The 24,108-nt window shown below is 43.8% G+C and overlaps 1 protein-coding gene across 7 annotated transcripts in view; it reads right to left on the reverse strand.

Moving 5' to 3' along the window:
• Nucleotides 1–16,764: 16,764 nt before the first annotated feature.
• The window catches only part of LOC121622677 (formin-binding protein 1), a 54,950-nt gene continuing 47,606 nt past the window's right edge, over nucleotides 16,765–24,108 (reverse strand). For 2 of the 7 annotated variants that reach the window (XM_041959563.1, XM_041959562.1), the window contains exons 12-14: nucleotides 23,591–23,712; nucleotides 23,296–23,468; nucleotides 20,439–22,320 (exon numbers count right to left, since the gene is read on the reverse strand). In XM_041959563.1, coding sequence (XP_041815497.1) covers nucleotides 22,142–22,320; nucleotides 23,296–23,468; nucleotides 23,591–23,712 — 474 coding nt within the window. In that variant the 3' untranslated portion in view covers nucleotides 20,439–22,141. Of the gene's footprint in view, nucleotides 20,419–20,438; nucleotides 22,321–23,295; nucleotides 23,469–23,590; nucleotides 23,713–24,108 lie in introns of those variants that run through there. The other 5 variants (XM_041959566.1, XM_041959568.1, XM_041959564.1 and 2 more) reach the window with 5 other exon arrangements.

Below are 24,108 nucleotides of genomic sequence, written 5' to 3' on the forward strand. Positions count from 1 at the left end.
AAAGAAACTCATTTGCTGCACATAAATCATGCAAAGTGTGGCTATAAGTGCCAGTAAGTGCCATCGACACCTTGCACGCCTGCAAGTGAAAGCTCAAGCCAAGCAACATGAAGAACCTTGCCCAAGTCTAGCATGACACAACTGTGCAGAGCCTCTGCAGAAGCCAAGCTCTGACACAAGTGTTTTAAAGCCTACAACACAGACTGAAGAGTAATAAATCAAAAGAATAAAATCCAGTTACATGGAAAATATGAGGTAGTCCTGAAATCTCAAACAGGAGATATAGAAAAAAGGCAGGACTCCACATGCCTTAGTGCCAATTCAAACAATGTTCTCTGGGCACTAAAACTACAAACTGGAATCAAGCTAAACTTGAAAGCAAAGATATCGTTAGCTGACATTTGCTGATTATTTAGCTGTAGCATTGAACCCAAATTTTCTTTATTTTAACTCATCAGCGCAGGCAACTCGTGGCAACTCGTGCTTGTAATGGTCTCCTTGGGGAATCCTTCAACATAGGAAAGGAATTTATCACCCTGTGAGTCAGACCTTTTTCCACGTTTCCACTCTGAAGGAAGGATAACCCCATGGGGGTGGAGGCCTTGTTCTGACTGTTGGCTGGGGGTGAGAGTTGGCTAACTCACCACAACACCTTCAAACTGCTTCATCCTCTTTCCTCGACTCCCCCGCCACCAGGAAAGACTCATGACCAAGTGGGGCAAAAAATGGTCATGGAAAAAACAGGAGCATCATTTGGTCAGCGCAATCTCATGCGATGGCACCCCATCCAAGGCAGGAAGGAGGAGGAGGGAGATGGAGGAGGAGGGAGCGGGAGAGGAGTGACACACAGATGGACTGGTTATGTGGCATGGCAGTGTCTGTGGCTCGGGTGGTAATGCGTCCCAACTCAGCAGAGTTCAGGATCAGGGATGTGGAGAGCACCGCTCTGCTGCGGTCCGCTGTGCTCCACAGGCCCTGATGGAGACAGCAACATTACAGGCTGCTGTGGCTGGATTAGTGCTTCACGCTACACTCAGCTTTGGAGACAAAGCCCCTCCATCAGCTCCCGAGTTCACTGTACACGTGGGCTCTGGAGACTACTGTATATCCAACATGCTCCCCCGCCCTCCTCTCTCTCTCTTTCTGCTCTGCATTTTTTTGACCTTTCATTTCATGTTCTCTTGCGTCACACATTTGGGATCCCTTCTAAAACTTGCTCCCCCTCTCACATCAACTCTCATTCCTCCCTGCTGCGAACTCTCCCCTCCTTGCTTGTCAGCCATGAAAATGGAGCATAAAACCAGACAATAGCAGGGTGAGGAATAAGAAATATTGGGCGGTTTTGACGGGACACGAGATAATTTGATTGCTTGGAGTCAGCCTGAGTGATTTGCATCAAGGGAGGGTGTTGTAAATGAGAGGTTAGACTCAGATTTTGTTTGCTCAGGTTTTGTTTGCCAGAGCATGTTGCAGTATTGGAACAAACATCTGGCAAACAGCTTTCTCCACATGCCTTCAACTGCTGACTTCTCTCTCCTCTTGCTTCCTTCTTTCAACATTTCACATCGCGACAGCTCTGTATGATCGTGAAGTGGAAGTTGAGCCATTGTTTAACTGTGCATATACTCTGCTTTGGGCTGCTCCCTTTTCACTTGCCTTTATCCAATATATTTGCATGATACAATAAATGTCCACTGATGAAACCCAGCATGAGAACATCATAAATCAGGACGTCAGATTAGGATTATCTTTCTCTTCTTTAGCAGTTTTACAACAGTCATAAAAGGGTCCAGTTCTCATGATTTGACAGGCAGCCACTTACATGATTTCAGATCACCAACTAGTGTCCCCCCCTGGTGGTGAGAATGAGACACTAAATCATGACAGCGCCAAATCTCCCTGCGCCGTTTCGCCCTGTCACAGAACTTCCAGAAGCAAAACATGTAAACAGACAACAAGCAAAATGCTCGAGCTTCGGCAAATGACAGCATAAATGTGAGACCAGTAGATCTGGTGGTGTCACTCGTCGGTTACTTGTAACTTGAGTGTAAATCTTAAAAACGCTGCATCTGCTCAGAAATAAATTAACAATTTTAGATTCCCCAAAGTGTTTCCTTAAGGGAGAACATCATGTGCTGTTTTTTTTCTTCAATGAAACCATGAACCAGTGTTTGGCTTTGAGTTACTGTGCACAGGCCGTGGTTTATGATTCATTAGTGCCTCAGCAGAAAATAATGTGTTTACCCAAACTGGTTATACATCTCATCTTTGTCTATGTTCTTCTGATAAACAGTCTTTTTCCTCTCCTTTCTTTCGCTCTTTCCCCTTTTTCTCCATACTGCTGATGTGTCACCAGCCCCCCTATTCTTCTGCAGCTCCCCCTTCACATACACACACACACACACATACACACTCGCTCTAGCGGTTCCAGATGTGTGCAGGGATGATGTCATGGCAGACCGGAGGCATTGGACTCTGATGCTTTTCTTTTTCCCCAGAAAACATTCATCGCAGACGAGGGAGCACGAGGCGGAAGAGCGAAGCGTTGATAAGTTCCCAGACAACACTGTGACTCCACTCCGTTTGAGGCCGAGCTATCTCCATCTGATTAGTGGAGTGGGCAGGTTTTTCTGAGTCACAGCCTGTTTGTCATTGAGCTCCCACCAGGGTGGACCACCATCTGACCCTACAGTCACTGGGAAAGTGTGTCTGCACATGCTTTTTTTGTGCATATCAGGGCCCTGGACTACCAATGGTACCTGAACATCCCAGAACAACATGTGTTGTCCTCAGCAGATGTGCCTTTGTTCAAAAGTGGGTTAACAACCAATGACACAGGGAGTATAAGAGAAGGAGGAGTTGATGAGTGTTGTGGTGGTTGCTAGACGACTGCAGCGTAAATAAATTGCAAGAGAGAAAAAAAAGAAGGTCCGTGTAAACTGTGGTCCTCAGCGTGAGGCCAGTCTGACACCTCTGGGGGATCGTGAAAAGGGGGATAACTAGTTAGAGATAGCATGAGCTGTCCCAAACCCTGTTACACACTTCAGCTGGACCAGAATCTGGACCGCAGACACCAGCTGGAAGGAAGAAACTTCAAGTCCTGTGTGACGACTAAAACATCAGAGCAAATACTGTACAAACACGAAAAAGGTCAAATGAAACAAACGAAGTGAAATGAACACTCTTGGTATTGATGGATTGAGCAGCTTGCTGTATTCTTCATTAATGTTTTCATCTTTACAGGTAACTGTTCCTTGCAGTTTCACTGTTGAAGACAGTTGCTGTGTCCAGAACCACAATACAAACAAAATCTAAACCAGTTTTCAGCTATGTGACAAAATAAAATACAGTCAAAGCCAGTATGCATTAAATTAGCTTGTACTAAATTTTTAAACTTGCATTAGTCAATGTATTTATAGTAAACTGGCATACTATTCTATAGCCAGCACACTGTGCAAGTACAAGTTTCGCTTTCACGATGCAATTTTTGTCTGACACCCTGGAAAATAAAGGTGAGATGCAGTCACTTGTTTGCATGAAGCGATACTCAATGTTATTACTCCATAGAAATAGAAATGCTAACAATTCCACCCTACCTCCGCAGTGAACATGCGTCTTTCTTCTCTCTTGTTTTCTCTTATCACCTGATGTTGCAGTTCACCTCAGCCTTTCAGCTCACACGTCTTTCAGCTTGTTGTTTTGGTTTTACGGGCGCAACTCTACTGTTCTCATCAAACATGTCTACAAAACACAGCAGCAGGAAGCAGCTGGTGGACTATCTAGCTTCAAAACAGGCAGATATTTCCCTCAGGAGTTGGTGGAGAGCAAAACAGAACAAGAACAAAGAGAGAATATGGGATTTTCATCAGGCTCACAAACAAGACTTCATATGAAAGCTAATGTTGCTCCAGATCGGCTGAATGTGTAAATAGACAACTGTTTACGAACACGTTCGCGTCAACCTAAAAGATGATGGTGAACAATGAAAAGCTTGTTTCTGCTGCTCCAAGTGGCCAAAAACCTGCAGGTTTAAGCAGAGCAGATGGAGCTACTCACAGCTGCAAGACATTAAAAACAAATTGCGGTGGTGAGACAGCTCCAGAAACACCTCCGACAACAAAAAATAGCAATTAAATCTTTGGAGGAACATGTTGCTTTCTCTTTGTGAAGTTTAATTATTTGTGGCTCTCTAAAGTCGCAGTTTGATTTGTTTCTGTCAGTGCACATGTTGTTTCATCCTCTGTTAAGTACGCCTGCATTGGTTCTTCTCTATATATGTAGAACAAACTCTATACAAGTAGTATGTTGAATGGAAGTGGGACGTTTCCTACTGACAGCCACAGGTGGAACTAATACCGTTAATGGCTGTGGATCATTTAAGTAATGGATGCCCAAACTTTTTCCCTTAGCTGATCAAAACTGAGCCTTGATGGAGGATCAGGGGCCGAAAACATCTATTGAATTGTTAACATGAGAAACAGCGATGTCTTCACCTCAGTTCGCACATGCCAGTTTTTGCTTGGCTCAATGATTACGCGTTTGAGACAACAACAATGGCGGACGGCTGGTTAGTCGACGTTCAGTTAGCGCTGCTCGGCCATGTTGTTCTTGTTTTTAGGTTACTACCACCAAAGGAAAAAAAGCTTGATTTGCATGCTCAGAAAGATCTTCTCTGCTATCGTTGATGCACTTTATCGCCACCTACTGGCCTGGCATGCTTGAGTGTTTGGGATCACCAAACCAAAGGTCGTGTGGATAGTTTTACAGCAAGCGAAGAGGTAAAATATCTGTTGCAAAGATAATACGCATACATGTGTTAATAATAAGAGCGTAACATCTTCAAATTTCAGAGGAAAATGGGATTCTGGATCACTTCCTGCCTTTTCCAGTGCAATGTCGCATTGGCACATGACTCTTTTCTGCATTAGCCCAATGTGTTTAAAACAGCTGAGAAGATCAATTTAGCAGCTAATCGCTGACTTTAATCAGATTATTTCACTTTAGCCATTAAGCTTACGTAGGTCTCCAGCCCACCCACATGCAACACAGTCTCGGCCTGTATCTGAAACCCTCCTCTTTTTCTATAAAAAGATCTTGTGAGGACACAAAACTCAAAGCAAATGATCCAACTAGCTCACAGACAATTGCTTTTGATTCTCTGTTGTGATTAAAAATAAGACAAAATCTTGGCTTTCTTCCCGTCTAAGTCCAAATCCCCTCTCTGTTTTTCTCTGCTGGGTGGTTTCACTACAAAGGCCGTGTGACGGATCTCCCAGCTGAGGCTAATCTGTCCTGATCTGTGTGGCACCTTTGGGTGCTCTGTTATTCTCATAATCGAATGAGGTTTTGTTGTTCAATTGATTTAAGATGTCATCTCTGAATCCCTCTGACACGACGGCTGCTTCGTCATCCAAACTTTCAGAGGTGGAAAAAAAAGGGAGAATCTCACACCTGGCTTTAGTTTCCTGCGATAGTGGATTCAAGCACAGGCCAGAAATCTGTCTTTGAAGTTCAAACCTCATGGAGTCAAGCTGAGAAAATCGCAACTGCAACTGCATCAGCCGTGAGCTGAAGAAGCTCTTTCCCCATGCTTTCTTAATGCAAACACAATCACTGCAAGCTTCATATACATGATAGATTATGGAGAGGCCATTTGAAATCCTTCCAATCATTCTCAAGTAGCCAGCCTTGCTCCATTTAACAACACTTGCCTGTATTTTTAGAGGGAAGAAAAAAACTGTTTGTAAAATGAGGAGTGAGCCATTCTGCTCTGACAGCTTCACAACACGGGCCAATATCAATAGCTCACATGTTAACTTTTTCCAATAGGCCCGGACCTGATGGAATATTTTTTTTTGTACTTTCCTAAAAAGCCATTTACTCACATTGAACTCTTTTCAATTACAATGTTGTTGAATTTTCACCACACATTGTAATTGTAGTGTTACAATGGCAGCATTCATGAATGTGACACTCCTATGCCGGGAATAGTTTTTACCGTTATGTTGACTTTTTGTGGCATTGACATCATCCCGTATGCTTTCATTTAGAATCTTTTTACAGACCCAGAAACAGTCGGTAAGATAAGATAACAATTCATGCGAAACAAGCACGTTCGTCCCCACAGTGTTTATGGAAAACAAAGGATGCAGCAACAGAGCTCTGCAGCCGGGATTAGATTTCATTTTTGGTTGATTCAAAGCTACGTAGTGGAATTTTTCACGAATAGCGCTGCGGGGCACGGCCCATTTCGGTTGAGTCTTGTGCACGCACACTTGCACAAATGGCACACATGATGCACATTCCTGCCACTGGCTTGATGCTACACCACTGATTGGTGGTTAGTGGCGGTAGCGTGCAAAGGAACACAGCAGCGTGCCAGCAAAAGGCGCAGAAGAAGAAGACTGCTAGCTAACAAACACGGATGTAAACAACACTCGTTCAAAAATATCCACAAAAATGGCTTCGGCGATGTTTTATGAGGAAAGAAATGCATTCAACATGTCTCTTGGCCCTCAAGAGCACAAACAATGTGCTTTGGTGAGAACCAGTGAATGTAAATATAACTTAATGTGCTGACAGGGAAAGTCCACAGGGTGTCTTTAAACGTCTATGAACAGAGTCAAAGAGATGTGTTTGTTTTTTCTGGGTTAGCACCATCATGTTAAACTCCTGAGAAAAACAGAAAAGGGCAGAACCTCTCATGTTTAGTTTTGCCTGTTACCTTGTCCACAAAACACGCACACACAGGCTGTGATACATTATGCCCTCATGTTTGGGTGTTGTACATGACCCACATTCGAGGTGCTGTGAAGCCATCAGACAACAGGCTGAGCGGGAGGCAGGAGAAAAGGGGAGATTGACGACTGGTATGCTGCTGGTGGAAAGCAAGGTGGATGTTTGTTGTGACCCATTAATGAAATTCCTCAGGCCGAGACAGGAGCGAGATGCGTCCATGTTTCCTGCGCTGCTGAGTAATCTCACAACGCTGCTAAATCTTGACTCGATCCGACATTTCTGACACAGAAGACTGCTCAGCCAGGGACACTGCAGTGGGCGATTCTGGAAGAAACAAAAAACATGAATCAGTTTTTCTAGGTCACAAAAGAAGAGGAAACGCGTAATCCGAAAGATGCTTCCCAGATGGAAAAATGTGCTTGTGTTGGATTTTGCCTTGATGTGAGTGTCAAAGAAGAAATGTGGATCAAGGCTGCAGCAGCTCACCTGCAAGAGTGAGGAGGTTTTCATTTATGTTTTGATATCCAAAAGAAAGGATTAGGGATGTTTAGCTGTCATGTTATCAGGTTTTATAGCTCTGTGAAGTTGTGTGTCATGCGCATAAGAATGGAAGAGAACATCACCTTCATAGATAATTCATGAGATGAAAATGTAAGAATGAAAATTCTCTCAAAACAGACAAAATATTTAACCAATAAGGGGGACAGGTTGTGTAAATATTTCCACAGGATGCCTGTGAAGACCATTCTGTGACAGTGACGATGGCTGCGTTCCACGCAGGTGTCCGAGAAAGCAATTTTTAATAATTAATCGCAGCTGTCTGCAGCTTTTCCTGCTGGGGCAAGTCACAGTGTCTGCTGAGGCGAAGTGTTCATCAAGCTTTTTTTTTTCTTTTTCTGCCTATTTTGATTTAAATTTTTAAAAATGTGAAGCTGCGCTAATTGAAAAAGTGAATAACACGGTGTTTAACTCTTCACAACAGCGGCCACTCTGGCGAAAAGTGGCTATTACACAATAGTGGAACATTTTCCTACAAATCCCAAGATTCCCTTCTGTTAGCTGCTTTAAAGATGCGAGCTAACCTGGCGGAGAGCAAGTCGAACACAAGCAGGAAACAACAAACACAATAAGCTGTTGTGTGTTTACTTCTTGTTTCAGTCTTGTGATAAAACCTTTAAAAGGCTTAGCGGCGACATGCTCATCTGTAGCGTAACTGTGGTAAAACTAGAGAGGAGTCATACTGACTAGCTAACAATTAGCCACCACGACCATGCGGATTTTAGCTTCTTTGGAATAATTATTCTTGTGATAAACCCTCTGTACCAAAACAAACGGATAGCAAAGTTAGCAACTTGCTGGTGAACATAGTGCAGCATTTAGCAGCTAGCTCCCTCATGGGTGGAGACCAAAGCAGAGCTAAAAGAATACTGAATATTGGATTTATATTAACCAGGTATGAGTCCGAATGATTGCTCATGTTGTTTTTAAATTAAAAAAAAAAAAAGCTCACCAGAATATAGGTCATGGGATATTAACCTGGAGCTGAATAGGCAACATTGGTCACACTTTATAACTCAGGGTGTCACTGACTTGTTTTCTTCCACTGCACCTACAGTACATTAAAGTCGCGGTGTGAACTGTGAATCACAGCCACAGAGTGTTTCCAACAACTTTTCAACCTCATTATTCAACTTCAAGTCAAACAGTCACTAGTTCCCGGTGAAGGTGGTGTTTTGGCCATTTCCAAGGAAAGCTGCAAGTCTGGTGCCAGAACGAGGAAGTGCTGAACAGGGTGTTAGATCACGGTGTCGTTCTGCATCATACACTCAACCTCTCCTCTCTCTGACTGTCGAAGGACAGACAGTAATAAAGAAGAAGGATTGAAATGCGTGTGCCGATTTGCTTTCAGCCAGATTGTCGTTGGCAGAGCCGAGGGAATCCGTCCTGTGATTGGTGATCGGTTCAGAAATGAGACAATCCCAGCGGTAAGAGTCGTCTCGAGAATAAAGAAATGAGACCTGCTGTCCTGCAGGCACCCTGGGACTTCATCTGTGACGGGGCCTCTTAATTAAATCATGTTTTTGGGTCATCCAGGGTGGAGGCCATCACTCAGTAGTAGACAGAGACTCCCTCAGAAGCTGGACTGGCATCCAGCTTTACTGCATGATTCATAACAGCAACCCTGAGTCATCTCTAAAAGCACCTATTTGGTCATGTTCTTCTGTATTTTGTTACACTAACATCATCTCCCATAGGAATCCTGAATGCAGGACAGTGTCCACCCCACAGACCTGTGAGCTGATTCCTCGGAAGAAAATAGAATTGGAACAACGTCAAGCAAAATAACATCGGCAACAAGTCAACAGAGGGTTGAAAATGCTAATCGCTTCACAAAGTGTGGACACAACAACATGAACACCTGCAAAATCTGCTTGCAATCCAGTGAAACTTCTCATTCTGAGTTTTAATTTCATTTTGTGCTTTATGAGAAGAGAGAAAGTCTGATGGAGGACAGAAGAGGAGTTCTGTGTGCATCTCTATTAAAGGTTTTCCTGCATGTGTGCATCCATGTCGTTGATTTTCAAAGGGTTTGGGAGGATCTATGCACGTCATTACCCAGGGTTCATTGCTGGCTTCATATGAGCACAGTTGGACCGTCCCTGGAGACGAGCTCCCTGTGGTTCGGCTGCTCGGAGTCCGAGGTGGTCAAATGGTCTGGACGTTTGCCACAGCTGCAGTCACACCGGGTAGAAAAAGGCCGTATGAAATTGTCCAAAGATTACAAAGAGCGGCTGGAGCAACAGACGTTCCTTTGTCCTGCGGTGAAGGCATTCCTGACGCTCATAAGCTGCGGTATTCGCTCTGAATACGCTCTAACGTTTCTTTCCAAATGTCATTTTCCATAGTGGAGTGTATGTATGTGTGTGTGTGTGATTTACTGTGGGATCTAAAAGAGGATGATGACACTGAGAAAACTGTCCCTCTGGTTAAGGATGTCACACTGCAATCCGACCGTGTGGCTCGGCACCACCGTTGAAACCAAATTATAAGTCAAGGTGGAGAGGTCAGCGGAGGAATTTCATTGTCGGTGTTTTTTTTTTTTTGTTGTTTGTTTGTTTTTTACGACTGGTGGGGGGGTTCTTTAAAGGTGACAAGTCGCTCGCTGTCGCCTTCTGTCTCACAGGAACTCCCAAGCACACATTTCCAAACCCACACAAAGAGAGGATTTAAACGCCAGTGAGCTGCAGATGGAAAGACGGAGCTCTGCAGGTTTGTGACCCCAGAGAAATCAGCATTTCTGAAATCCATCAAAAGCAGAAAAACAATGGCATGTGGGCTTTTTTTTTTCTTTGGTTTCCTTTGATTAATGTGAAGCTTTCTATTCCTCCCAAAGAACAAGCTTCTGTTCATAGCGTGCATTCAGATCACTCAGAGAAATGCTTTAGATTCAAACTCAAGAGCAGCAGTGCTGAGGTTGCCACTCTGGAGCGGCGCTTTCCCCAGCTGAAGTTTTCCCCACTTAGCGGCGGCATACTATTGCGCCAACGAATAAATGGAATCCATCATGAGTTTGCTGAGAACAAAAAAAAAAGAGAGAGAGTGAGAGAAAGGGAAAGTGAGACCGCGGAGCGAGAGAGATTTTCTGGTAGATTGCGAGGTGTTTTATGGTCTCTGACCCACGATTGTACGCCCTCGTCTCTAATTAGCAGCAGCTAATTAAAGAGCAGAGACGAGTGGCGAGCGGCAGCCGGGCTCGCCGCGGGGAAAGTGAAAAGTATCTGCCGACACGCCCCCCAGGCTCAGTGTCAACATACAGCACACATTTCTGCTGCTTCAACCTCCTGCTGCTGCAGCTCTGGGAAAGTTATGGCTGCCGAATTGGGTGTGAATCAATTCGAGAGCGCTTTCAAACCAACCTGTAGCTTTATTCTACACTCTCAGACCGATTTGTTATCCTTTTTTGTTATTCGTTGGCGCTATTGAGGACTTACGCCAGTTGGCAGCCCAACAAGGTCACAGAGTTGCTGCTGTGAGTGGACTGTACAGTGCTGAGTTGTCAGTCAGGACCATAATGTGCAGAATATTATAGAAAACTGAAGCGTCAGTCCAAGTATTATCTCAGCTCAGCTCAGGGCCCGGCCCGCTGACAGCAGATCTATTCCAGATGGAGGAACCAGCTTCCCTCTGACCTCTTTTTTCTGGGTTTTCAGAGACCGTCGTTGTTACACTGGCGGACCGTCTGTGCTTTCATTTTAGGAAATGTCATTGTGTTTGCCTCGAGTATGAACGCACGGCCCAGACGTGGCATCTCTCCGTGATTGTGACGTGCAGCCTCACGTCCGTCCAGCCAGCCTGAGATGGCCAAGCGACTGTATCTCCGCTTGACTGGTGGTTTGTGTCGCCCTTTCCCACAGATTTCACACTTTGGGGATGGATTCAGCATATTCTGGCTCTGGAAATATTCACCGATCTTGAAGATCTTCCAGTGAGGACGACGAGGCTGCAGCAGGCCAGCAGCTGAGCGCTGCTCAGCGCTGACAGATGTTTACTCATTCCAGGCTTCATTTGGCGTCGCCGCCACGAAGACTGTGAATAAAAAAACGTATCCATTCCGCACTCCTGTACTGTATCTATGCTGTAACATAAGAGGAACTGGAAAAGAGGTCCACGAGGCCCTCAGGGTTTTCTGGCTAACGCTGCTTAAAGGACATGAATAGTATGGAATCACATTTATCATCATCTGCAGAGTTTGATCAGCTTCAAGTTGAGCTAACTTGTGGTGCAACATGCCTAAACTCATCAAAATGGCTTTAACAGAGTTCAAACGTTCAGGGACGCTGGGAAAACTAAATCTAAACTTCAGTCCGGGAAGAAAAACAAAAGTTGTATACGGACCATACCGCTGTTCTGACATTACACACACACACACACACGCACACACACACACACGTACAGGGCAGGAGGTGACAGCCTTGATGCGTTTCACAGACAGACGCCAGCCCCCACCGGCCCTTAATGACGGACCAGACTGGGCTGATCTCCAGAGGTGTGCTTTCCCCATCAGGCTGCCTGCTCTCACACCAGGCCAGACAGGAACATACCAGTAATGGAACAGACTGAAACCAGCAGGTAAAAACACACTGCGGTGACCAGCCAGACAACCGATTACAACCTGAAAACAGGCAGGTTATGCTCTCAAGGTTTAGCGATTTGCTGAAACAGCAGCATTAGTTTAAAGATGCTAACTGAAGCCGGAGCAAATTCAACCTCTGAGCCTGAAGTGCAGAAATTCTCATGATTCCCTTCGAGTTTGTCGTTCAGGAATTGCTGCTTGTGAAAGACAATTACAGGGACTGTCTGAATACGCTGCCGGCCAAGATCCTTCCACTCTGGGCTTGAGAAGGGTCCTAAATCTTTCAAGTCATCAGGCCGAAGTCCGAGCGAAGAATCTGATCCTTTTTGGATTTTGCAGAGTTCAGTCTGAAGTCATCAAATTTGTGGTTTGAGTCGGACTCAAGTGCAACAGCGTCAGTCCACACCATGAGACAAAGCTACATAATGCAGTCATCAGGACTAAAGGAAGAAAGAAAACATGCGGCAAGCAGCAAAATGTTCACTAAACACTGATTCAGTCTCAGATGAAAGCGAGTAAAGTATATTCATGCAGCCCTTAATCAGAAAGCATGTTTGAAAGGACTTTACAGATGGAACTTTATAAAAATCACAAAGCAAAATCATGAATAAACACAAGATTAAAGCCTCTTCCATACTGTATAAAAAACCCACTAACACCTGCTCGCATCTGGCTTCTGTCTTCAGTGGGAAAGTCTTCAATCAGCGTTCATTCGCAGGTCAAACCACTCTGTAGTAGTTACGGTATTTATCGGCTCCAGCTCTGCAGAGAAGGAAACAAATTTTCACTAGTTATCCGATACAATGATGATGTGCACTGAAGGTCTGGTCATGTTCTGTCTGTTCACTACACTCTGTTTCATCATCATTGTCATCTAATAAACTATTAAGAGTAACCACTGTATGTTATCACTGGTCTCCGTGCTGCTTTCTATTGTTCGTTTGTGACATTGAATGCAACACCCCAGAAAAACAACAGCAGACTCCTCTTCTGGCAACAGAAAATGAGTCAACAGCCTATTTTTAGCACTTTTACCCAAACAACAACAACAAAAAAAGATATGCTAATATGTTAATTTTGTTGTAAAGTGGTGCAAGAGTCCACAGCCATGCTAAAGGATTCATCCTCTGGGCACCATGAAAGTCTGTAAAACTTTTCATGGCAATCCATCCAATAGATGTTGAGTATTTCAGCCTTCACCAAAGTATCCAGATCAACACACAGACTGACACTGACGTGCCTGGAGTCATGCTGCCAGTGCTAAAAACAACCAATGCGATCGTTCATGAAGGAAAGCTGCCTTCCCCCTCTCTCCTTCTGCAGGATGCTGCTGATATTTCGATTTGTTTTGGACATTGAGTGACAGCTGTCAGTACCGTCAAGGCCCAAACGCACCCTGTGCCGTACCATAGGTGCAAAGGGACGTGTTGTCTCAGATGGAGCTCAGTGTCGTCCTTCCTCTCGCTGTCTGCAGGTTGTTCAGACTCGACAGTGCAACACAACCCACAGGCTCGAGTCATCTGAAGCCTCAGTGCTGCCCTCGCAGCACACCGAGGAAAGAAAACAGCTGTGAGCTGGCACACGGTAAAATACCTGAACTCCTTTAAAAACAGCATCACTCTTGTCCAGACACTGAAGCTGTCATCTGCAACGCGAAGCCACAATCTTAAAACTAAAGGCAAAAAAAAAAAAAAGGCCGTAAGTTTGGTTCATACCTGCCTCAAGTAACAAATCATTTTTAATTAAAATAATGAACATCTTGAACGTGTCTCTACAGGTCCAATAACACTTACAAGACCTTCTACAAAGGCGTGAATGATTCATCAGTGACTGAATGGTACTTACTCACAGGTCTGCAGAGATTGTTGTCTGACTTATTTGGGCCTAAAGACAGATGGAAGATCAGCCCGAGGCTGGTTTAATCAATCCTCAGAGCGGAGCTGTTGCAGTGTCCTGTGCTTTCAGAGAAGGAGTTTGTTGCTGTGGGATGACCTGAAGTAGATACCAAATGGCTCAAGGTGTAGGACTGAGAGGAGCTGACTGTCAGCCAGCTTAATTTTAGCTAACTGCATGTGCCTGCACGTTACATTAAATGTTTGTAACACTTTTCTTTGTTTGACTGTTTCATCTCTTTGGTCTCTATTTTAGTATGTTTGCAACCGTCTTTGTAAAGGTTGCATACTGCAAGCAATGTTCGTAAAGCTTGTAAAAGACCTTTAAAAGCGAGTGAGACCATCAGCAAGAAGACTGGCTCTTTCTGTAGTTCTTCATGCCTACCACCAGGTCTGATTCTCCATGAAATCAGATGAAATTATTCATGACAGGCAAACTGGAAGAACCTATGACTATATGCAGTACCACCTACTACGATCTACGGATGAAAAATTATGTACTTCATATTGCTTTTCACAGCAGTATCCAATATAAAACTGTTCAATCGATTTATTTTGCAGTATGCTGGGCCAGGCTTCGCCGGTTTCCAGTTTTGGAAAGTGGAAGTAAACAATAACTGGGCTAATGGTAAACCACCAAAACGCCCTGCACACTCAGTTTGACATCATATAGTACATTAGCATTATTAGCATGTATGGTTTTTAATCTCACATGGCCACAGATAGACACAAACACAGCTGTGTTTAAAAAAGAAAATAGATCAGATCGAGATGTTTACATGAGGTGGTGGTGCTCATACTGCTTTTGTCCACAGGAGCCGCCAAAACCAACACAAAGCAACAGTAAATATTCATTTCGCTCTAATTTTAAGAGGTGGCCTGATGAAACATTGCCATTCAAGGCTCACTCCTGCATTCTACTAATCAACGCAATGAGTAGGGAAATAAACCAATTAAAAGAGCGAAGAGAAAATAGCTGTGAATCGTGTTTGAAAGTCTCTCGGCCCGCAGGATCCACTGAAGCAATTCATTTTCCTCAGCCGTTTCGAGCCGCAGCACAGTGCAGCTTGTCGGGTCCAAGGGAGCAAAGGCCAATTAGGCTGTTTGAAAGCGTGTTGGAGGAGGTGAGCGCTGCATCTGCTACACAGCATGCGCCTGCATAATTCTGTGGGGCAACGGGGACTGATCACAGCTGCGGCTCAGTGGGCCACAATCAATTGGCAATCCAGATCTGTCTGTGGGCCAGATCAATACATGTGACTGCTGTGTTGTCTGACGGTCAAATGCAGTCTAATAACAGCAGAGCGGCTGATAAAAATAATGACAAAGTGTACAAAAGAGATGCTTTGAAGGAGAGTTTTACTGAGTCTGCACAGAGAAGAAGCTTTACTGAGGTGCAGCTTCCATAATTCAACAATCACCGCTGGTGCTTTTTTCATGTCAGTCCCTGAAAAAGTGCCGCACTGTCGGTGAAAAACAGTGCAATAAAAAAGAAAAAGAAAGAAAAGCACTCTTGGCTGCTCCTTTGAAGCTGCCAAAGTTAGCACTTCTGGTGGAACATGACTACCATCTGATGGCCAAGAGGGGGGACTGCATCCAAATAATTTCAGTCCAGTTTATCAATTTAAAGTTTCAGAATAAAATCCCCTAAGATGCATTTAATGTCTCTCTCAGGCATGAGATTTGCTGTTATATAACCTAATTGTCTCATCACAGTATGATGCATATGAATAATAAAGTCCTGAATGTGTCTTCTGTTCAGTAGATTTAGACTGTTAATGTTTGCTTTTTGTGAACAAAATTCAAGCCAGTGACTTGCTAATGATTGCTAACAAGTGAAAAATAGCTGTGCATCTAAAATGAGTGTGTTTCTATGAAAAACAAGTTTGTGCATTATTAGCCATCTCATCATATGGAGGATGAATGTATTTGTATAACCATTCTTACCAAGCATGCATGGCCACTGCGAGAGCTGTTGGAGCTGGTAAGTGAAACAAAAATTGATCCAACCTCTAAAATGCACTTTTCCGTGTTTTATGTTATTTTAAATTGACTGACATTGAGTTTTGGACATTTGAAAATGCCACCTTACAGGTCTACAGTCCTCATGAACACAGCATTAATGTGTGGATGATGGTGCGTTTAGTTGCTGTTGGTGATTATTGACTCTGTGGGATTGTAGCTCTTGATTGCATCTGTTTCCAAAAAAGTTGTGATATTGTTAAATGTAAAAGGAACAGAATGTGATGATTTGCAAAACACTGAAACCCATATTTGATTGATTGAGAAGGCATTTCTGGATCTGGTTTATATACGGTTTCCTCTTTGCCTGGCAGAGTTCCAGCGTCATTTCTGGATTCAGCGGTGAGCTGTGTTCACAGACTATGGTTTTTGGAAGTGTTCCTGAATCCATGTAGTGAGTCCACTACAGAATCCTGTTTATTTGTACTGCAGCGCCGTCTGAGGGCCTGAAGATCAGGACCAGCCAGTACTGGTTTTGGGCCTCATCCCTCATGTGCAGAGATTTCCTCAGATTCTCTGAGTCTTTTAATGACATAATGATCTGTAGACAATGGAATTCTTTGAGATTTTAAACTGAGAAACATTACTCTTAAATTGTTTCACTATTTGCCAGCGCAGTCTGTCACAGCCTCTCTGTAGAGTAGACCCAGTCATGTGGCTCACCTGTTGCCAGTTCACCTGATTAGCTTTGAGCTGTTCCTCCAGGTGTTTTCGTTTAGCATTTCACAGCTTTTCCAGTCTTTTGTTGCCGCTGTCCAAACTTTTTGAAACATGTTGCTGCATCAAATTCTAAATGAAGATATAAATCTCATAAAACAATGAAATTTCTCACTTTCAACATCTGATATGTTGTTTTTATGCTATTTTCAGTCAAATACGAGGTTTCGGTGTTTTGCAAATCATCACATTCTGTTTCTTTTTACAACCTTTCTGCAAACAGGGCTGTAACACAAAGACACAAATGACACACCATTAACTTTCCAGGCATATTTAATTGGCACAGTAAACACAATACAAAGTATTCAGTGCTCCAAAACACAAGCATGGGCTACCAAATGGAACACAAACAAAAAAGTGCAAAACACACCATTTGGTAGACCTTACAAAGGAAAAGAAGTCTTACTTTGCAAAGCGGATAAAGAAATTGTAAGACTCTCAATAGTTAAAATAGATGTTTTTCCTTTTTAAACTTTATTTATATATTCATATATATTCTCTCTAATTCCAACGTGCCATTTCCACTGTACAGGCGGGTTATTCTGGGGCTAAAAGGTTTGCGGTGGTCTCGTTGCAGAGAACTGGCAGGCAGAAGGCTGCTGTAAAGCTACTGCTGCCCTCAAAGCGGTGATCTGTGCCTCATCAGATTCATCTTGTCATTTCTCATTGAAAACAAACAAACAAAAAAAAAAACTGGCTTGTTTGACATCTTATCAAATCGAGCGATGTGAGAAGCAGACGTGGTACTTTCAAGCTTCATTCAGCAGGGATTCGATCATTCCTTCCATCAAGAGTCCAAATGGTCAAAGTGTTCATCGCTGCTCCATTCAGTGAGTGTTCATTAACGCTGCTCAGGTGAATAGTTAAGAATGGCTTCATCCAAAACAATTGTTACTCATATTTGCAGTTAAGGGATTTTTGTCCCATTCAAGCAGAAAAAGCTACACACAGATTTCCAGCTTTAAAAAAAAGACAAAAAAAAGAAAGAAAGTAGAATCTCAACATCATCAAATATAAAACAAAAATGTTAAAATCACGTACATTATGTGCCGTTGAGCAGGAGGGGAATCAGTGGATCTCTCTTTCTGATTAGAAAAACTCTCAAATTTGCCGCCGAAACGTTTGAGATAATCACATCTTAAACCTTCCATCATACCACAGCTCCCATCAGCATCACTCTTCCTCGCAGAAACCCAGTTCAGGCCCACAAAAAAGGCGATCCTGGGTCCCATCTCAGTCACAAACTCTTTTCTGATTTTTCAGGTACTCCTTTCACCTTTTTATTAAACAGAAGAGGAAGTGGAGGAGGGAGACGAGTATGACGTGCAACAAAGGTCGCTGGCTGGGATCGAACCAGCGATGTTGCGGAGGCGAAGTGGCACGATCCATAACCAGTGTTGCCAGATTGGGCGGTTTTCTGGCCGATTAAGCAGTTTTGGGATGCATTGTGCTGGGTGAACTGGGCCTGCGCAGGTGTGCAGGGTTTGACCCGGTGTACCATGAGCTGGCCTGGTTAATACATTTACAGTATATTCAAAATATATTAATATATTCCTTAATTACGCGAACACATGCAGTCACTCAGCCCAATGATATGACATCACTTTCACTCATTCTGCTCAGAGGAGATACGAGTTACCATCATCACCACCAACTCGTGGCTTAACCTACAAACACACACAGCTACAGCATTTCTGCACATCTATATTTTCAGATTGTGTATTCTGTTTTTCTCCCCTTCATGCATGCGTGTGTGTGTGTGTTACACTTAAAGGTGGCATACTGTCAAGACTTGTTGCAGTTTACCAAGTTTGATAAAACCTATTATGATTATGTGAGCTGTTCCTTTATTATGTCTTTACTTTTAAGGCGGAAATGGAGAAGCTTTATAGTTGCATTGTGTGATGGAGCTTCTTATCTGTGTTCTAGCACACTTGTGAACACTTGAATTGATGCTTTATTATTATGTCATATTGAAAAATTTTCATGAACCACAATACTGTTAATGTAGTTTTTGATTTCATTTCCTTATAATAGATTAAAATTGGCCACTTTTCAATAAATTTGTGCAGATTTTGAGCAATTATCAGGCTGGAAAACATCAAACCAATCTGGCAACACTGACCGTGACCATACCGAGGCGCTCCATCAGTCACAAACTCACAGGTCAAATGTGGATCACAGTATATTTTCATATACAGCAGACAGTTAAAGTGGACCATCCTAAAAAAAGGTGTGAATCATATCTTTATAGCTTTTATTTTTGGGTAAACTGTTGCTTGTTGCTGTTGAGTGGACACATTTCCAAAAGGTGATTAACTGTAAACTAACAACAACTTGCGTTAGACACTCAAAAACATACAATACTAACATGTTTACATACATACTGTACTGTGTACTTACAGTAAAAGAAATGTACAAGACATCTATGGCCTACCTATGCATAAGCTCATTCAGAAAACAAGGTTTCGGGTCCTTATCGTCCTTGACTGACAGTTCTGAGATTAAAGAGGGGAACACTGGGAGGAGATGACTCACTCGCTGTTAAAAACAGGAAATCATGCTTTCTGGACAACAGAAGAAAAGAGATATTAAAAAAAAAGAACCACAGGCACTGAACCCAAACAGTAGCATTCAGGTTAATTCAAACAGTACGACCAGGCAATGAGGGTTAACTGAACAGAAAGGCTGGAGGCAAGGGGGGCGTACGCTGACCAAACACCCCCATCACCTCCTTCGGCTTGCCAGCAGAGGGGGCGAGGAGGAAGACAGGGCAAGCATGCAGCACACCACAACGCTGAGAGGCCCCCGCCCCGAGCTGTTGCCAAAAAAAAAAACCAACAAAAAAAAGGTGGCGGGGAGGCTGAAAGCAGCCGAGGGAGAGCCTGAGCCGCCTAAGGGAGGGAGGCGCCGTGGAGGTCGGGGGGTGGGGGGGTGGGGTGAGGGCGTGGTGGTCAGAGAGAGGAACAGACACCAGCGACAAGACATGAATTTGTAAGATGAGTGATGGCGAATGACCCATCATCTTCTCCCTCCAGCGCTGTCCTGCATGTGCGGGGGTGATCGTCCAAAAAAACGGGACATTACGACACACAAGGTCTTCGAAATGAGACGCGCGAACAAGCATTCAAACAAACAAACACGCGACATAAACCAGCAGCACAGAGCGTACAGACAGATGACCAGCACCTTCACTCCTTCCCTTGCCTACTGGGTGAAAACCTGCGAACATGGAGCTGGTTATAGTGGGAGGGGTGAAGCCCAGATGTAGGCGGATGAGCTCGGGATTTTTAGCCAGTGAGTGAGGAGTTCATGACTCTCACACACACACACACACACACACACACAGACAAAAACACACACCGCTGGATGAAGGTGTTGGACTGCTCGCCTTTTGTCCGTAGGGTCCTCGCCGGTCTCCGTCCTGTCTCTGACCACACCCTCTGCCGTGTGTGTGTGTGTGTGCAATCAGGGCAAAGAGGGGAGGGGGGCGTTCAGAGCGAGGAAGCCAACAGCCACATTCATGGCCGCGCGTGTTGCAAGCGGAGTTAGTTACATTAAGAAGCAGAGCTAAAAACAGCAAAAAGCAAATTGTACACTGTGGTTGTGACCGCTGTATGGAGGTTAAGAGTGGCAAAGGTTATGAGAGCTAAAATTTAGATGGATTTCTCTTATCGCCACTTCACATCGCAGAGTTCTGCAGAGGAAGCGCAACACTGCCGATAAGTTTCTTTTTTTGTCATGGTCTGGAAAATTGAGATGCGTTCTAATCAGCCATCTCTCTCTCTCTCGCTTTCTTTTAGATTCAGGTCATCTTTCGCTTTCTCTGACTCTGTCAGCGCGTGAGGAACATGGTGGTTTTCTCCGAGGCTGCTTGCCCTGCCACTCCTCAGCCAGCCTCGCACTTTTAGGAATCTGCAATTCAAAAAGGGAAATACAAACAAACAAACAAAAAAAAAAAAACGACAGAAAGAAAAGTTAGATAGCTTGAAAGGAAAATCGAGTCAAAGACAGCAACCCAGATATTCAAATATGGAGAGGAGGAAGAAGAAGTCATTGCATGAATGAAACTGTACTGAAAGACCTCCATTCACTAAAGAAGCATCTGTTTAACGAAGAACCTTTCAGCTTATCCCTCTTCAGTTGTCATCTGGCTCAAATGCATGTTAGAATGCACTTTACTTTGTCACAACATGCTGAAATCATGTCATGACACGGACAAAAATCCCACAAATGCTGCCTCATGCACCGCATTTCAAACACTCTTCAATAACAGTTACGGGAGTCATGGAAAGTTTATTCCCTCTGATGCAAAATAGCATCCCTCACGCAAGAGCCCCATGCTGTGCCAGCAACGAGCCGCCAAAGCCGACTAAAAAGTGCGAAAGGAAGTTAAACAAAGGCTTATGTGATGAGTTATGAAAGAGATGATTTCTGAGCCAATGTCGATCTTGAAAAGCAGCACAGAATGTCTTGTTGTAGCAGTGAAGTGACACAGAGTGACGCCGTACACGCCATGCTCCGTGCAGCGCAGAGACCCATGCAAGACACCACAAAGCTTTTAAGTCCAGCTCCATATCTCAGCCCAGTCTCACCAGATAGCTTAGCACAGCTAATTCTCAGTCCTTTATTCCTTTACCACTGGCCTGGAAAAAAGGACCAGAACAGCCCAACACTATCATTATCAAAAGGTGGATCAGAAAAACAAAAGATAACACATTCTAAGGGGGTTATTAGTTACTATATGATCAATAATTGTATAAAATAACCCCTAAGCAGGAGAGAATAATGACTTTTTCATGTGGTAATAACACTGTGATTAATCTACAGCATGCAACATTTGAGGGGGGATTTTTTATTTTATTTTTCTGTTTAGCCTACAAAAATATCTTTTAATATCTATTCATATTTTACAGCAGGTTTAAATTACATTTGCATGATTGCACATGGAGCATGCTCTGCTTTTAGGCTACAACAAGTGACCAAAACACAAGAACTTGTGTGATGATTCAACGCTCACTTGATGCTCACTGTCACATCAGATAATACATAAATTCACTTGGCTGCGTTTACTGATTTATTACCATCACTGACTCAAATATCTGACTGAGACTTGATTAAAAGCACGTTAATCTGAGTGGAAAACAGTAATCTGACATTTTAAATCTTTAACAAAAAATAGGAAAAAAATAATCAAGTTTTGTGTGTTTGAAATGTACATGTGATCATTGTCAGTGGGTGATTCGTCCCATCATGCTAAGCTTTGACTGGGCGTCGTGTTTTATTCTGTATGACCACTAGGTGGCACTGCAGTGAATGGGAGGTGAGGAAGCTTCTCTTCACACAACATCTACATCCCGGCTCAGCTCGCCTTCAGTGTCGTTTCCAAGACAGATGTTTTGTTCAGAGCTCAACAACAGTGTACAGTGACACACACTCACACTATCTGCCATAACCGTCCCAAACGACATGAGGCACAATGGACAAATCTGATTGGTCCTTCCCGCTGGGAGAGACAGGAAGTGTGTGTGTGTGTTTAGGGGGGGTTTTCTCTTATCTGAGCCACCAGTAACAATCTTTAATTTCCATAGCAGTGAATGGAAACTTGCTGTCTCACAGTAACAGAAACCCACTTGATTTAAATGTATGTCATAGCACCTTTGGCATTTGTTTCCAAAAAGACCTCAACGTAGGATGTGGGGACGTATCCCTCCTCGTCCTCATTCCTGCGCACTCGTGTCCAGCCGTCCCCTTTGTCTTCTTCTATGACGTACAACAGCTCGCCCTCTGCGACAGCGATGGTGCCCTCGTTATGACCTGCAAGAGGAGGGAAAGAGGTATAAGAGAAAAGGCAAGACATGAGTATAAATACAGCAAATAAGAAATGTCCACCCTGTGCACTTTGAGGAACTGCCTTGAGCTAACCCAGGCATGTCCAAACTATTCCATAAAGGGCCATGTGGCTGCAGGTTTTTATTGCAACCAGTCAAGAGGTCACCTAATTATCAGCTGAAGACTGAGATCAGGTGATTAAATGAGTCTAGCCTGGTGTGCTCCTCCTTGGTTGGAGTGAAAACCTGCAGCCACACGGCCCTTTATGGAACAGTTTGCCTGAGCTAACCTCTTGAGGATAATAGCTTGATTTGTAAATCAGATTTCCTTAAAATAAAGAGGAAGCAAGAGCAGCTGCTGTGTGGTAGCAAAATGCAACCATAATACTCAAAGCATAAATAAACAAATATATAATAGATATAGCACAGCAGTTTGGATAGCAATGATGCATAACATCAGCCTGCAAGTGGCCTGAAGTTCAAACAAAAGCAGCACTAAAACTGTCCAAAAAGCCTCAAGTCAGAGCAAACTGACTCCCTCCAGCAACCAGCACAGCTAAAATATTCATATGGGAAAAGTAAAAACCTTAGTATGCTCACTATTTATTCATTTATGGTTTGGTATTAATTCATTATTATGGTGTGTTCTCATAGAGAGGAAAGAATCTCCTGTTTTAACTGATTCATTTCTTCTGGAGAGTTCAACACTTAAAAGTCAGGGCTCTAGTGTACCAGAGAAATGACTTTATTTTTATCCAGCCTCCTCCTACACACATTTGCTCATAAAGGTCAGACCCCTAACTCCTCCTCATTCAGAGAAATCATATTCCTCCACCCTGCAGTCAGTCCTGTTTCCAGATATACCAGTACCTTACCGAAAGGGCGCATGTACTTTGAAATATTCAAATTCGTTGCACGGGGTTTGATTCTTGTTGTGTGAAACATCTGTGCATGCAGTTACCTTCAAATGGATACAAGGCTTTGCAGGTGCCGATGGTGGGCAGGGCCTCCTCATCGTCAAACTCATCGTCAAACTCTGGCGTGGTGGAGGTGGGGTTGGGGTTGATGTTTGCTTTGACCTGAGTCTCTGAATTCTGCTCCTCTGTGTAGCTGCCATCCGGGCTGCTCAAGGGCCAACACACACACAGTAAATATACTGTGAAAACATACATAGTTTTCTTCCGAAAAAGAAGGCGTGAAACAACTCCGTCACGCAGCTGAAAGACGTTTTGGTCGTTCGTCAGAGTATACCATACCTCTCTCTGTCCTGCGCACAGTTGTTGCCCACTGTTGTGTTGTTCTGGGTCTCATAGAGTCCACTTCTCCGGTGTGTATCACTCTTGGATGGCATCCTCTCCTCCACCTCTGCTAACCAGCCCTGAAACACACACAATCATCATGTACGTGTTGGCCGCAGCTCGTCTTTTTTTCTTACGTGACGACTTGAAATTTATTTCAAGCATCGTGGAATTCTTTTCATCCGTGAATCCGATGACCTTCACAGGAGGAACGCCTCTGCCTTAACACTCCAGTGTGTTTGCCGTTTATTTACAGGGTGAAACCAGGCCATTGTTCTGGGCCTCCTCGCTCCCTGCTCAGAGCTGGAACATGCAGCCAGGCCCTCCAGCTGCATCACATCTTCTCCTAATATGGACGAGCGGCAGACTTCTTTGGAACTGCCCCAGCTGGAGACGTGCGTTTGAACTCCTCATTATTTACTGTCTTATTTAAACCAAACGCGATAGCTTCGCCAACACTAACACTCACACAGAAC

Source organism: Chelmon rostratus, chromosome 19 (assembly GCF_017976325.1).
Source record: "Chelmon rostratus isolate fCheRos1 chromosome 19, fCheRos1.pri, whole genome shotgun sequence".
Classification (NCBI taxonomy): Eukaryota; Metazoa; Chordata; class Actinopteri; order Chaetodontiformes; family Chaetodontidae; genus Chelmon; species Chelmon rostratus.